The sequence below is a fragment of the Salmo salar genome, chromosome 10 (genome assembly GCF_965601325.2).
Source record: "Salmo salar chromosome 10, fSalSal1, whole genome shotgun sequence".
Lineage (NCBI taxonomy): Eukaryota > Metazoa > Chordata > Actinopteri > Salmoniformes > Salmonidae > Salmo > Salmo salar.
Window position 1 is genome coordinate 46053187 of NC_138300.1, and position 17257 is coordinate 46070443.

The 17257-nt window shown below is 47.6% G+C and overlaps 1 protein-coding gene across 2 annotated transcripts in view; it reads right to left on the reverse strand.

Annotated features, from left to right (window-relative positions):
* raver2 (ribonucleoprotein, PTB-binding 2) overlaps positions 1-17257 on the reverse strand; it is a 230687-nt gene that overhangs the window by 10856 nt on the left and 202574 nt on the right. For both annotated transcript variants that reach the window (XM_014123424.3, XM_014123423.3), the window contains exons 9-12: positions 5426-5598; positions 3924-4032; positions 3532-3689; positions 940-1038 (exon numbers count right to left, since the gene is read on the reverse strand). In XM_014123424.3, the coding sequence (XP_013978899.3) occupies positions 940-1038; positions 3532-3689; positions 3924-4032; positions 5426-5598 (539 nt within the window). The remainder of the gene's footprint in view (positions 1-939; positions 1039-3531; positions 3690-3923; positions 4033-5425; positions 5599-17257) is intronic.

Sequence of the window (17257 nt, forward strand, 5' to 3'; positions counted from 1 at the left end):
GGTGCCAGGTACCGTGTGTGTCTTGACCCTGAGGTGCCAGATACCGTGTGTTTCGTGACCCTTAGGTGACAGGTACCGTGTGTGTCTTGACCCTGAGGTGACAGATACCGTGTGTTTCGTGACCCTTAGGTGACAGGTACCGTGTGTGTCTTGACCCTGAGGTGACAGATACCGTGTGTGTCGTGACCCTGAGGTGACAGACACCGCGTGTGTTGTGACCCTGACGTGCCAGGTACCGTGTGTGTCTGTACATGTAAACTTAACTGCTTCCCACCCTACTTTACATAATGTACTGGCTATAATGTTGCTTATATTGAAATACCTGACCTGTGTTATGATTCTGATCAGTATACCCCTGGGGGATAATACAGTAACTGAGAACACACTACACTGACCTGTGTTATGATTCTGATCAGTATTCCCCTGGGACATAATACAGTACCTGAGAACACACTACACTGACCTGTGTTATGATTCTGATCAGTATTCCCCTGGGAGATAATACAGTACCTGAGAACACACTACACTGACCTGTGTTATGATTCTGATCAGTATTCCCCTGGGAGATAATACAGTACCTGAGAACACACTACACTGACCTGTGTTATGATTCTGATCAGTATCCCCCTGGGGAATAATACAGTACCTGAGAACACACTACACTGACCTGTGTTATGATTCTGATCAGTATTCCCCTGGGAGATAATACAGTAACTGAGAACACACTACACTGACCTGTGTTATGATTCTGATCAGTATAACCCTGGGAGATAATACAGTACCTGAGAACACACTACACTGACCTGTGTTATGATTCTGATCAGTATTCCCCTGGAGGATAATACAGTAACTGAGAACACACTACACTGACCTGTGTTATGATTCTGATCAGTATACCCCTGGGAGATAATACAGTAACTGAGAACACACTACACTGACCTGTGTGTGCTCCTTGCTATAGTCCTTAGCTTGGCTCTCCTGGGGGGCGGTGCTGTAGCTCTGGGCTTGGTAGTGCTGGTACCACTGCTGCATAGCCTCCTACAATACAATCACGCCGACATCACATTACATTACAATGACATTACAATCATATTACGTTAATCACATTATATTACAATGGCATTATGTTACAATGACATTAAGTTACAATCACATTACGTTACAATCACATTACAATGACATTACGTTACAATCACATTACGTTACAATGACATTACGTTACAATCACATCACGTTACAATCACATCACGCTACAATCACATTACAATGACATTAAATTACAATCCCATTAGGTTACAATCATATTACAATCACATTACACTACAATCACATTACGTTACAATCACATCACGTTACAATCACATTACGTTAACAATCACATTAATCACATTACGTCACAATCACATTACGTTACAATCACAGTACGTTACAATGACATTATGTTACAATGACATGGCGTTACAGTCACATTACGTTACAATGGCATGAGAATCACATTACGTTACAATGACATTATGTTACAATCACAGTACGTTACAATGACAATTCGTTACAATCACATTACGTTACAATCACATTACGTTACAATCGCATTACGTAACAACGGCATTACGTTACAACGGCATTACGTTACAATGACATGAGAATCACATTACGTTACAATCACATTACAATGACATCACGTTACAATGACATTATGTTACAATCACATTACGTTACATTCACATTACGTTACAATCGCATTACGTAACAATGACATTACGTTACAACGGCATTACGTTACAATCACATTACGTTACAACGGCATTACGTTACAATCACATTACGTTACAATGGCATTACGTTACAGACAGATGGAATCTGATGGTACTGTAGAAGTAGTCGTGTAGTATGGTGGTTTGGAGAGAGAGAGAGCGAGAGAGAGAAAGAGTGAAATACAGTTCTTGTTTTATATGGTCAAGCAGTGTGCTGGAGTGGAGCACCAGATGGAACAGAATACACACTCTCTCTCCCTCTCTTCCCTTACCCATCTCTCTCCTCTCTCTTCCCTTACCCATCTCTCTCCTCTCTCTCCTCTCTCCTCTCTCTTCCCTTACCCATCTCTCTCCTCTCTCTCCTCTCTCTTCCCTTACCCATCTCTCTCCTCTCTCTCTCTCCCCTTACCCATCTCTCTCCTCTCTCTCCATCTCTTCCCTTACCCATCTCTCTCATCTCTCTCCTCTCTCTTCCCTTACCCATCTCTCTCCTCTCTCTCTCTCCCCTTACCCATCTTTCTCCTCTCTCTCTCCCTCTCTCCTCTCTCTCTCTTCCCTTACCCATCTCTCTCCCTCTCTTCCCTTACCCATCTCTCTCCTCTCTCTTCCCTTACCTATCTCTCTCCTCTCTCTTCCCTTACCCATCTCTCTCCTCTCTCTCTCTCTGCCTCTCTCCCCTTACCCATCTCTCTCCTCTCGCTCTCCCTCTCTCTCTCTTCCCTTACCCATCTCTCTCCCTCCCTTCCCTTACCCATCTCTCTCCTCTCTCTTCCCTTACCTATCTCTCTCCTCTCTCTTCCCTTACCCATCTCTCTCCTCTCTCGCTCTCCCTCTCTCCCCTTACCCATCTCCCTCCTCTCTCTCTCTCTTCCCTTAACCATCTCTTTCCTTTCTCTTTCTCCCTCTCTTCCCTTACCCATCTCTTTCCTCTCTCTCCATCCTCTCCCTCTCTTCCCTTAACCATCTCTTTCCTCTCTCTCCCTCTCTTCCCTTACCCATCTCTCTCCCTCTCTTCCCTTACCCATCTCTCTCCCTCTCTTCCCTTACCCATCTATCTCTCCCCTTACCCATCTCTCTCCCTCTCTTCCCTTACCCATCTCTTTCCTCTCTCTCTCCCTCTCTTCTCTTCCCTTACCCATCTCTTTCCTCTCTCTCTCTCTCCCTCTCTTCCCTTACCCATCTCTCTCCTCTGTCCCCTTACCCATCTCTCTCCCTCTCTTCCCTTACCCATCTATATCTCTCCCTTTCCTCTCTCTTTCCCCTTACCATCTCACTCTCATCTCTCTCCCTCTCTTCATTAACCCATCTCTCTGTCCCTCTCTTCATTAACCCATCTCTCTCTCCCTCTCTTCCTTAACCCATCTCTCTCTCCCTCTCTTCATTAACCCATCTCTCTCTCCCTCTCTTCATTAACCCATCTCTCTCTCCCTCTCTTCATTAACCCATCTCTCTCTTACTCTCTTCATTAACCCATCTCTCTCTTACTCTCTCACTCATCTATCTCCTATTGTTCCTTTCTCTCTACATAACTCTACCTCTCCCCACTCTCTCTCTTTTCACTACCCTGTCTACTGCAACACACCCCACTCTCTCTCTCTTTAACCATCTCTCCAACACATGACAGAATTGTGAGTAATTGAAAAAACAACCTGTCTCTATGAGGAAGCACGGAAGACATAATGACTTACTGTGCAGAGCTCAACAGTTTGGGTGTGTGCTCACCCCTGCGTACACACGCGTGTCTGTGTGTGCATGCGTGTGTGTGTGTGTGTGTTACCTGTGAGTATGCCTGGCTATAGTGACTGTAGTCTGCAGAGGTATCGGTGCTGTAGGGTGCTGGGGTTTGGGAAGTGGTGGGTTGGGAGACAGGGGGCATAGCACTGCTGTACACCCCAACTAGAGGCTGCCCTGTCTGCGCTTTACAGGCCACCGGGGCTGTATGACAGACCAAACAACCACACAGAGAATACAGTCAAATACACACAGCCATAGAAAAATAGGACATCATTTGTAATAGTTCATGTGAGTCATTTTTTAATAACAAGCCCCAACAAGTTATAAGAAATATCTTAAAACGAGCAACATGTCCTTTATACTGGGTCATAACAATGAATGTGAATGAGTGTGTACCTGTGTGTGTGTGTGTGTGTGTGTGTGTGTGTACTTTACCTTGCAGCACCATGCCAGGTAACACACTAGCTAGATTCAGGTATGGATTGGAGGGTAGCTTCATCTCTTTAGGGGGTTCACCCAGGAGAGAGAACTGACTGCTGGGAGCCTGGAGACAGACAGAGATGGATAATATTGGACTTTACCACACTGTTTCTTACCTAAGTAATTAACCCAATCATGAACAACCCATTGTACTAACGTATCATTAATGCATTCAACAATGCTGTAGATGTTCAAGTCAAAATGCTCTACACCCTTTAAGACTGTGTTGCCACCTAGCTTGCCTCACAATCAGCCCTCTACATAACTACCTAGCCACCCCATACAGCCGTGTGTATCTCAGCTTGCCTCACAATCAGCCCTCTACATAACTACCTAGCCACCCCATACAGCGAAAGAGAGAAAGACAGCGACAGACAGATAAAGAGAGAGAGAGAGAGCGAAAGACAGCGACAGACAGATAGAGAGAGAGAGAGAGAGAGCGAAAGACAGCGACAGACAGATAGAGAGAGAGAGAGAGAGAGCGAAAGACAGCGACAGACAGAAAGAGAGAGAGAGAGAGAGAGAGAGAGAGCAAAAGACAGCGACAGACAGATAAAGAGAGAGAGAGAGCGAGTGTGTGGGGGGGTGCATTTAAGTTCAATACTGAGGCAACAGACCCTTCAGGGTCTGGAAACAGTTTCTTTGCCTGTTCTTCGTGTGTGTGTATATATATATGTATATGAATGAAAGAAGCCAGAGTTTCTGAGGGCAAAATCGGGCAACACAAACTCATAAACAAATCAGACCTGTCAGAGAACTTAGAGACAGAGAGGAGGAGGAGAGAGACAGACAGACAGACAGACAGACAGACAGACAGACAGACAGACAGACAGACAGACAGACAGACAGACAGACAGACAGACAGACAGACAGACAGACAGACAGACAGAGACAGAAAGGAAAAGGGAGAGAGACAGACAGAGAGACAGACTGACTGACAGACAGACGACAGTCTAAAACCAGCAAACCCTAGGGCTATCTCTCTCTCTAGAGTGCTCCCTCAAAGTGAAGGGGTGAAGGAGAGAAAAGAGGAGGTGAGGTGAACGGACAAACAGACAGATACAGTAGATAGGTAGAGACAGACTGATGAAGGAAAGAGAGAGAGACAGGAACCAACAGCCAAGGAAACGAGAGGCAGAAGGCAGGGCAGGTGAGCTAGTGATGGCTGGCAGGAAAGAGAGCTACCGGTGTCTCAGTCAATGCCAATGTGTTGTCGTATTGTTGTGTTGTTGTGCTGTTGTATTGTTGTACTGTTGTAATGTTGTGTTGTTGTATTGTTGTGCTCTTGTGTTGTTGTGCTGTTATATTGTTGTGTTGTGTCTGTGCTCTATACTCATTCCACTAGCTGGGCTACTCTCAGTGCTGCTGTAGCTGTGTAGGCCTGGATGGTGGCCCCCTGGAGCTTTGGGTGGTGGGGGACCCAGGAAGTAGCTCTGTCCCTGGGGCTGAGCATTCACCGTGGTTCCAGGAGGGGCTGGTTGCCTGTCAGAGGCTGTGGTGTAGATGCAGGCCCCGTTCTGTTCCCCTCCCCCGGCTGTTCCCAGGTGTGCCTGCACCTGCAGGTAGGGCATCATGCCCGCTGCCGACACTGAGGCCTGACTGGACATTGGCAGGGACTCCTGACCCAACTCTGTGGAGGGGGAAAGAGAGGCAAGAGAGAGAGAAAGAGAGAGGGGGCTGAGAATGGATAGAGGACAGACACAAGACCTAGTATCATTCACAGACTGGTCCCCTCACTTACTGTTAGCCTACAGTAAACTACAGTCAGGCTGGTCCCCTCACTTACTGCTAGCCTACAGTAAACTACAGTCAGGCTGGTCCCCTCACTTACTGCTAGCCTACAGTAAACTACAGTCACAGACTGGTCCCCTCACTTACTGTTAGCCTACAGTAAACTACAGTCAGGCTGGTCCCCTCACTTACTGCTAGCCTACAGTAAACTACAGTCAGGCTGGTCCCCTCACTTACTGCTAGCCTACAGTAAACTACAGTCACAGACTGGTCCCCTCACTTACTGCTAGCCTACAGTAAACTACAGTCAGGCTGGTCCCCTCACTTACTGCTAGCCTACAGTAAACTACAGTCACAGACTGGTCCCCTCACTTACTGCTAGCCTACAGTAAACTACAGTCACAGACTGGTCCCCTTACTTACTGCTAGCCTACAGTAAACTACAGTCACACACTGATCCCCTCACTTACTGCAAGCCTACAGTAAACTAGAGTCACACACTGGTCCCCTCACTTACTGCTAGCCTACAGTAAACTACAGTCAGACTGGTCCCCTCACTTACTGCTAGCCTACAGTAAACTAGAGTCACACACTGGTCCCCTCACTTACTGCTAGCCTACAGTAAACTAGAGTCACACACTGGTCCCCTCACTTACTGCTAGCCTACAGTAAACTAGAGTCACACACAGGTCCCCTCACTTACTGCTAGCCTACAGTAAACTAGAGTCACACACAGGTTCCCTCACTTACTGCTAGCCTACAGTAAACTAGAGTCACACACTGGTCCCCTCACTTACTGCTAGCCTACAGTAAACTACAGTCACACACTGATCCCCTCACTTACTGCTAGCCTACAGTAAACTAGAGTCACACACTGGTCCCCTCACTTACTGCTAGCCTACAGTAAACTACAGTCAGACTGGTCCCCTCACTTACTGCTAGCCTACAGTAAACTACAGTCACAGACTGGTCCCCTCACTTACTGCTAGCCTACAGTAAACTACAGTCACACACTGGTCGCCTCACTTACTGCTAGCCTACATTCACAGACTGGTCCCCTCACTTACTGCTAGCCTACAGTAAACTACAGTCAGACTGGTCCCCTCACTTACTGCTAGCCTACAGTAAACTACAGTCACAGACTGGTCCACTGACTTACTGCTAGCCTACAGTAAACTACAGTCAGACTGGTCCCCTACTTACTGCTAGCCTACAGTAAACTACAGTCACAGACTGGTCCCCTCACTTACTGCTAGCCTACAGTAAACTACAGTCAGACTGGTCCCCTACTTACTGGTAGCCTAGAGTAAACTACAGTCACAGACTGGTCCCCTCACTTACTGCTAGCCTACAGTGAACTACAGTCAGACTGGTCCCCTACTTACTGCTAGCCTACAGTAAACTACAGTCACACACTGGTCCCCTCGCTTACTGCTAGACTACATTCACAGACTGGTCCCCTCACTTACTAGTAGCCTACAGTAAACTACAGTCAGACTGGTCCCATACTTACTGCTAGCCTACAGTAAACTACAGTCAGACTGGTCCCCTACTTACTGCTAGCCTACAGTAAACTGCAGTCACAGACTGGTCCCCTACTTACTGCTAGCCTACAGTAAACTACAGTCAGACGGGTCCCCTACTTACTTCTAGCCTACAGTAAACTACAGTCAGACTGGTCCCCTCACTTACTGCTAGCCTACAGTAAACTACAGTCACAGACTGGTCCCCTACTTACTGCTAGCCTACAGTAAACTACAGTCACAGACTGATCCCCTACTTACTGCTAGTCTACAGTAAACTGCAGTCACAGACTGGTCCCCTACTTACTGCTAGCCTACAGTAAACTACAGTCAGACTGGTCCCCTCACTTACTGCTAGCCTACAGTCACAGACTGGTCCCCTACTTCCTGCTATTCTACAGTAAACTACAGTCACAGACTGGTCCCCTCACTTACTGCTAGCCTACAGTAAACTACAGTCAGACTGGTCCCCTACTTACTGGTAGCCTAGAGTAAACTACAGTCACAGACTGGTCCCCTCACTTACTGCTAGCCTACAGTGAACTATAGTCAGACTGGTCCCCTACTTACTGCTAGCCTACAGTAAACTACAGTCACACACTGGTCCCCTCGCTTACTGCTAGACTACATTCACAGACTGGTCCCCTCACTTACTAGTAGCCTACAGTAAACTACAGTCAGACTGGTCCCATACTTACTGCTAGCCTACAGTAAACTACAGTCAGACTGGTCCCCTACTTACTGCTAGCCTACAGTAAACTGCAGTCACAGACTGGTCCCCTACTTACTGCTAGCCTACAGTAAACTACAGTCAGACGGGTCCCCTACTTACTTCTAGCCTACAGTAAACTACAGTCAGACTGGTCCCCTCACTTACTGCTAGCCTACAGTAAACTACAGTCACAGACTGGTCCCCTACTTACTGCTAGCCTACAGTAAACTACAGTCACAGACTGATCCCCTACTTACTGCTAGTCTACAGTAAACTGCAGTCACAGACTGGTCCCCTACTTACTGCTAGCCTACAGTAAACTACAGTCACACTGGTCCCCTCACTTACTGCTAGCCTACAGTCACAGACTGGTCCCCTACTTCCTGCTATTCTACAGTAAACTACAGTCACAGACTGGTCCCCTCACTTACTGCTAGCCTACAGTCACAGACTGGTCCCCTACTTCCTGCTAGCCTACAGTAAACTACAGTCAGACTGGTCCCATACTTACTGCTAGCCTACAGTAAACTACAGTCACAGACTGGTCCCCTCACTTACTGCTAGCCTACAGTAAACTACAGTCAGACTGGTCCCCTACTTACTGCTAGCCTACAGTAAACTACAGTCAGACTAGTCCCCTACCTACTGCTAGCCTACAGTAAACTACAGTCACAGACTGGTCCCCTACTTACTGCTAGCCTACAGTAAACTACAGTCACAGACTGGTCCCCTCACTTACTGCTAGCCTACAGTAAACTACAGTCACAGACTGGTCCCCTCACTTACTGCTAGCCTACAGTAAACTACAGTCAGAGACTGGTCCCCTCACTTAGAGCTAGCCTACAGTAAACTACAGTCACAGACTGGTCCCCTACTTACTGCTAGCCTACAGTCACAGACTGGTCCCCTCACTTACTAGTAGCCTACAGTAAACTACAGTCAGACTGGTCCCCTACTTACTGCTAGCCTACAGTAAACTACAGTCAGACTGGTCCCCTACTTACTGCTAGCCTACAGTAAACTGCAGTCACAGACTGGTCCCCTACTTACTGCTAGCCTACAGTAAACTACAGTCAGACTGGTCCTCTACTTACTGCTAGCCTACAGTAAACTGCAGTCACAGACTGGTCCCCTACTTACTGATAGTCTACAGTAAACTACAGTCACAGACTGGTCACCTACTTACTGCTAGCCTACAGTCACAGACTGGTCCCGTCACTTACTAGTAGCCTACAGTAAACTACAGTCAGACTGGTCCCCTACTTACTGCTAGCCTACAGTAAACTACAGTCAGACTGGTCCCCTACTTACTGCTAGCCTACAGTAAACTGCAGTCACAGACTGGTCCCCTACTTACTGCTAGCCTACAGTAAACTACAGTCAGACGGGTCCCCTACTTACTGCTAGCCTACAGTAAACTACAGTCAGACTGGTCCCCTCACTTACTGCTAGCCTACAGTAAACTACAGTCACAGACTGGTCCCCTACTTACTGCTAGCCTACAGTAAACTACAGTCAGACTGGTCCCCTACTTACTGCTAGCCTACAGTAAACTGCAGTCACAGACTGGTCTTCTACTTACTGCTAGCCTACAGTAAACTACAGTCAGACGGGTCCCCTACTTACTGCTAGCCTACAGTAAACTACAGTCAGACTGGTCCCCTCACTTACTGCTAGCCTACAGTCACAGACTGGTCCCATACTTCCTGCTATTCTACAGTAAACTACAGTCACAGACTGGTCCCCTCACTTACTGCTAGCCTACAGTAAACTACAGTCAGACTGGTCCCATACTTACTGCTAGCCTACAGTAAACTACAGTCACAGACTGGTCCCCTACTTACTGCAAGCCTACAGTAATCTACAGTCACAGACTGGTCCCCTCACTTACTGCTAGCCTACAGGAAACTACAGTCAGACTGGTCCCCTACTTACTGCTAGCCTACAGTAAACTACAGTCACAGACTGGTCCCCTACTTACTGCTAGCCTACAGTAAACTACAGTCAGACTGGTCCCCTACTTACTGCTAGCCTACAGTAAACTACAGTCACAGACTGGTCCCCTACTTACTGCAAGCCTACAGTAAACTACAGTCACAGACTGGTCCCCTCACTTACTGCTAGCCTACAGTAAACTACAGTCACAGACTGGTCCCCTACTTACTGCTAGCCTACAGTAAACTACAGTCACAGACTGGTCCCCTCACTTACTGCTAGCCTACAGTAAACTACAGTCACAGACTGGTCCCCTACTTACTGCTAGCCTACAGTAAACTACAGTCACAGACTGGTCCCCTACTTACTGCAAGCCTACAGTAAACTACAGTCACAGACTGGTCCCCTCACTTACTGCTAGCCTACAGTAAACTACAGTCACAGACTGGTCCCCTACTTCCTGCTATTCTACAGTAAACTACAGTCACAGACTGGTCCCCTCACTTACTGCTAGCCTACAGTCACAGACTGGTCCCCTACTTCCTGCTAGCCTACAGTAAACTACAGTCAGACTGGTCCCATACTTACTGCTAGCCTACAGTAAACTACAGTCACAGACTGGTCCCCTACTTACTGCAAGCCTACAGTAAACTACAGTCACAGACTGGTCCCCTCACTTACTGCTAGCCTACAGTAAACTACAGTCACAGACTGGTCCCCTACTTCCTGCTAGCCTACAGTAAACTACAGTCAGACTGGTCCCATACTTACTGCTAGCCTACAGTAAACTACAGTCACAGACTGGTCCCCTCACTTACTGCTAGCCTACAGTAAACTACAGTCAGACTGGTCCCCTACTTACTGCTAGCCTACAGTAAACTACAGTCAGACTAGTCCCCTACCTACTGCTAGCCTACAGTAAACTACAGTCACAGACTGGTCCCCTCACTTAGAGCTAGCCTACAGTAAACTACAGTCACAGACTGGTCCCCTACTTACTGCTAGCCTACAGTCACAGACTGGTCCCCTCACTTACTAGTAGCCTACAGTAAACTACAGTCAGACTGGTCCCCTACTTACTGCTAGCCTACAGTAAACTACAGTCAGACTGGTCCCCTACTTACTGCTAGCCTACAGTAAACTGCAGTCACAGACTGGTCCCCTACTTACTGCTAGCCTACAGTAAACTACAGTCAGACTGGTCCTCTACTTACTGCTAGCCTACAGTAAACTGCAGTCACAGACTGGTCCCCTACTTACTGATAGTCTACAGTAAACTACAGTCACAGACTGGTCATCTACTTACTGCTAGCCTACAGTCACAGACTGGTCCCGTCACTTACTAGTAGCCTACAGTAAACTACAGTCAGACTGGTCCCCTACTTACTGCTAGCCTACAGTAAACTACAGTCAGACTGGTCCCCTACTTACTGCTAGCCTACAGTAAACTGCAGTCACAGACTGGTCCCCTACTTACTGCTAGCCTACAGTAAACTACAGTCAGACGGGTCCCCTACTTACTGCTAGCCTACAGTAAACTACAGTCAGACTGGTCCCCTCACTTACTGCTAGCCTACAGTAAACTACAGTCACAGACTGGTCCCCTACTTACTGCTAGCCTACAGTAAACTACAGTCAGACTGGTCCCCTACTTACTGCTAGCCTACAGTAAACTGCAGTCACAGACTGGTCTTCTACTTACTGCTAGCCTACAGTAAACTACAGTCAGACGGGTCCCCTACTTACTGCTAGCCTACAGTAAACTACAGTCAGACTGGTCCCCTCACTTACTGCTAGCCTACAGTCACAGACTGGTCCCATACTTCCTGCTATTCTACAGTAAACTACAGTCACAGACTGGTCCCCTCACTTACTGCTAGCCTACAGTAAACTACAGTCAGACTGGTCCCATACTTACTGCTAGCCTACAGTAAACTACAGTCACAGACTGGTCCCCTACTTACTGCAAGCCTACAGTAATCTACAGTCACAGACTGGTCCCCTCACTTACTGCTAGCCTACAGGAAACTACAGTCAGACTGGTCCCCTACTTACTGCTAGCCTACAGTAAACTACAGTCACAGACTGGTCCCCTACTTACTGCTAGCCTACAGTAAACTACAGTCAGACTGGTCCCCTACTTACTGGTAGCCTACAGTAAACTACAGTCACAGACTGGTCCCCTACTTACTGCAAGCCTACAGTAAACTACAGTCACAGACTGGTCCCCTCACTTACTGCTAGCCTACAGTAAACTACAGTCACAGACTGGTCCCCTACTTACTGCTAGCCTACAGTAAACTACAGTCACAGACTGGTCCCCTCACTTACTGCTAGCCTACAGTAAACTACAGTCACAGACTGGTCCCCTCACTTACTGATAGCCTACAGTAAACTACAGTCACAGACTGGTCCCCTACTTACTGCTAGCCTACAGTCACAGACTGGTCCCGTCACTTACTAGTAGCCTACAGTAAACTACAGTCAGACTGGTCCCCTACTTACTGCTAGCCTACAGTAAACTACAGTCAGACTGGTCCCCTACTTACTGCTAGCCTACAGTAAACTGCAGTCACAGACTGGTCCCCTACTTACTGCTAGCCTACAGTAAACTACAGTCAGACGGGTCCCCTACTTACTGCTAGCCTACAGTCACAGACTGGTCCCCTACTTCCTGCTATTCTACAGTAAACTACAGTCACAGACTGGTCCCCTCACTTACTGCTAGCCTACAGTAAACTACAGTCAGACTGGTCCCATACTTACTGCTAGCCTACAGTAAACTACAGTCACAGACTGGTCCCCTACTTACTGCAAGCCTACAGTAAACTACAGTCACAGACTGGTCCCCTCACTTACTGCTAGCCTACAGTAAACTACAGTCAGACTGGTCCCATACTTACTGCTAGCCTACAGTAAACTACAGTCACAGACTGGTCCCCTCACTTACTGCTAGCCTACAGTAAACTACAGTCAGACTGGTCCCCTACTTACTGCTAGCCTACAGTAAACTACAGTCACAGACTGGTCCCCTCACTTACTGCTAGCCTATAGTAAACTACAGTCACAGACTGGTCCCCTACTTACTGCTAGCCTACAGTAAACTACAGTCACAGACTGGTCCCCTCACTTACTGCTAGCCTACAGTAAACTACAGTCAGTTTGGTCCCCTACCTACTGCTAGCCTACAGTAAACTACAGTCACAGACTGGTCCCCTCGCGTACTGATAGCCTACAGTAAACTACAGTCAGACTGGTCCCCTACTTACTGCTAGCCTACAGTAAACTACAGTCAGACTGGTCCCCTACTTACTGCTAGCCTACAGTAAACTACAGTCAGACTGGTCCCCTCACTTACTGCTAGCCTACAGTAAACTACAGTCAGACTGGTCCCCTACTTACTGCTAGCCTACAGTAAACTACAGTCAGACTGGTCCCCTCACTTACTGCTAGCCTACAGTAAACTACAGTCAGACTGGTCCCCTACTTACTGCTAGACTACAGTAAACTACAGTCAGATTGGTCCCCTCACTTACTGCTAGCCTACAGTAAACTACAGTCAGACTGGTCCCCTACTTACTGCTAGCCTACAGTAAAATACTGTCAGACTGGTCCCCTACTTACTGCTAGCCTACAGTAAACTACAGTCAGACTGGTCCCCTACTTACTGCTAGACTACAGTAAACTACAGTCAGATTGGTCCCCTCACTTACTGCTAGCCTACAGTAAACTACAGTCAGACTGGTCCCCTACTTACTGCTAGCCTACAGTAAAATACTGTCAGACTGGTCCCCTACTTACTGCTAGCCTACAGTAAACTACAGTCAGACTGGTCCCCTCACTTACTGCTAGCCTACAGTAAACTACAGTCAGACTGGTCCCCTACTTACTGCTAGCCTACAGTAAAATACTGTCAGACTGGTCCCCTACTTACTGCTAGCCTACAGTAAACTACAGTCAGACTGGTCCCCTCACTTACTGCTAGCCTACAGTAAACTACAGTCAGGCTGGTCCCCTACTTACTGCTAGCCTACAGTAAACTACAGTCAGACTGGTCCCCTACTTACTGCTAGCCTACAGTAAACTACAGTCACAGACTGGTCCCCTACTTACTGCAAGCCTACAGTAAACTACAGTCACAGACTGGTCCCCTCACTTACTGCTAGCCTACAGTAAACTGCAGTCACAGACTGGTCCCCTAACTTACTGCTAGCCTACAGTAAACTACAGTCACAGACTGGTCCCCTCACATACTGCTAGCCTACAGTAAACTACAGTCACAGACTGGTCCCCTACTTACTGCTAGCCTACAGTCACAGACTGGTCCCCTCACTTACTAGTAGCCTACAGTAAACTACAGCCAGACTGGTCCCCTACTTACTGCTAGCCTACAGTAAACTACAGTCACAGACTGGTCCCCTCACTTACTGCTAGCCTACAGTAAACTACAGTCAGACTGGTCCCCTACTTACTGCTAGCCTACAGTAAACTACAGTCACAGACTGGTCCCCTACTTACTGCTAGCCTACAGTAAACTACAGTCACAGACTGGTCCCCTCACTTACTGCTAGCCTATAGTAAACTACAGTCACAGACTGGTCCCCTACTTACTGCTAGCCTACAGTACGCTACAGTCACAGACTGGTCCCCTCACTTACTGCTAGCCTACAGTAAACTACAGTCAGACTGGTCCCCTACTTACTGCTAGCCTACAGTAAACTACAGTCAGTTTGGTCCCCTACCTACTGCTAGCCTACAGTAAACTACAGTCACAGACTGGTCCCCTACTTACTGCTAGCCTACAGTAAACTACAGTCACAGACTGGTCCCCTCACGTACTGCTAGCCTACAGTAAACTACAGTCAGACTGGTCCCCTACTTACTGCTAGCCTACAGTAAACTACAGTCAGACTGGTCCCCTACTTACTGCTAGCCTACAGTAAACTACAGTCAGACTGGTCCCCTCACTTACTGCTAGCCTACAGTAAACTACAGTCAGACTGGTCCCCTACTTACTGCTAGCCTACAGTAAACTACAGTCAGATTGGTCCCCTCACTTACTGCTAGCCTACAGTAAACTACAGTCAGACTTCTCCCCTACTTACTGCTAGCCTACAGTAAAATACTGTCAGACTGGTCCCCTACTTACTGCTAGTCTACAGTAAACTACAGTCAGATTGGTCCCCTCACTTACTGCTAGCCTACAGTAAACTACAGTCAGACTGGTCCCCTACTTACTGCTAGCCTACAGTAAACTACAGTCACACACTGGTCGCCTCACTTACTGCTAGCCTACATTCACAGACTGGTCCCCTCACTTACTGCTAGCCTACAGTAAACTACAGTCAGACTGGTCCCCTCACTTACTGCTAGCCTACAGTAAACTACAGTCACAGACTGGTCCACTGACTTACTGCTAGCCTACAGTAAACTACAGTCAGACTGGTCCCCTACTTACTGCTAGCCTACAGTAAACTACAGTCACAGACTGGTCCCCTCACTTACTGCTAGCCTACAGTAAACTACAGTCAGACTGGTCCCCTACTTACTGGTAGCCTAGAGTAAACTACAGTCACAGACTGGTCCCCTCACTTACTGCTAGCCTACAGTGAACTACAGTCAGACTGGTCCCCTACTTACTGCTAGCCTACAGTAAACTACAGTCACACACTGGTCCCCTCGCTTACTGCTAGACTACATTCACAGACTGGTCCCCTCACTTACTAGTAGCCTACAGTAAACTACAGTCAGACTGGTCCCATACTTACTGCTAGCCTACAGTAAACTACAGTCAGACTGGTCCCCTACTTACTGCTAGCCTACAGTAAACTGCAGTCACAGACTGGTCCCCTACTTACTGCTAGCCTACAGTAAACTACAGTCAGACGGGTCCCCTACTTACTTCTAGCCTACAGTAAACTACAGTCAGACTGGTCCCCTCACTTACTGCTAGCCTACAGTAAACTACAGTCACAGACTGGTCCCCTACTTACTGCTAGCCTACAGTAAACTACAGTCACAGACTGATCCCCTACTTACTGCTAGTCTACAGTAAACTGCAGTCACAGACTGGTCCCCTACTTACTGCTAGCCTACAGTAAACTACAGTCAGACTGGTCCCCTCACTTACTGCTAGCCTACAGTCACAGACTGGTCCCCTACTTCCTGCTATTCTACAGTAAACTACAGTCACAGACTGGTCCCCTCACTTACTGCTAGCCTACAGTAAACTACAGTCAGACTGGTCCCCTACTTACTGGTAGCCTAGAGTAAACTACAGTCACAGACTGGTCCCCTCACTTACTGCTAGCCTACAGTGAACTATAGTCAGACTGGTCCCCTACTTACTGCTAGCCTACAGTAAACTACAGTCACACACTGGTCCCCTCGCTTACTGCTAGACTACATTCACAGACTGGTCCCCTCACTTACTAGTAGCCTACAGTAAACTACAGTCAGACTGGTCCCATACTTACTGCTAGCCTACAGTAAACTACAGTCAGACTGGTCCCCTACTTACTGCTAGCCTACAGTAAACTGCAGTCACAGACTGGTCCCCTACTTACTGCTAGCCTACAGTAAACTACAGTCAGACGGGTCCCCTACTTACTTCTAGCCTACAGTAAACTACAGTCAGACTGGTCCCCTCACTTACTGCTAGCCTACAGTAAACTACAGTCACAGACTGGTCCCCTACTTACTGCTAGCCTACAGTAAACTACAGTCACAGACTGATCCCCTACTTACTGCTAGTCTACAGTAAACTGCAGTCACAGACTGGTCCCCTACTTACTGCTAGCCTACAGTAAACTACAGTCACACTGGTCCCCTCACTTACTGCTAGCCTACAGTCACAGACTGGTCCCCTACTTCCTGCTATTCTACAGTAAACTACAGTCACAGACTGGTCCCCTCACTTACTGCTAGCCTACAGTCACAGACTGGTCCCCTACTTCCTGCTAGCCTACAGTAAACTACAGTCAGACTGGTCCCATACTTACTGCTAGCCTACAGTAAACTACAGTCACAGACTGGTCCCCTCACTTACTGCTAGCCTACAGTAAACTACAGTCAGACTGGTCCCCTACTTACTGCTAGCCTACAGTAAACTACAGTCAGACTAGTCCCCTACCTACTGCTAGCCTACAGTAAACTACAGTCACAGACTGGTCCCCTACTTACTGCTAGCCTACAGTAAACTACAGTCACAGACTGGTCCCCTCACTTACTGCTAGCCTACAGTAAACTACAGTCACAGACTGGTCCCCTCACTTACTGCTAGCCTACAGTAAACTACAGTCAGAGACTGGTCCCCTCACTTAGAGCTAGCCTACAGTAAACTACAGTCACAGACTGGTCCCCTACTTACTGCTAGCCTACAGTCACAG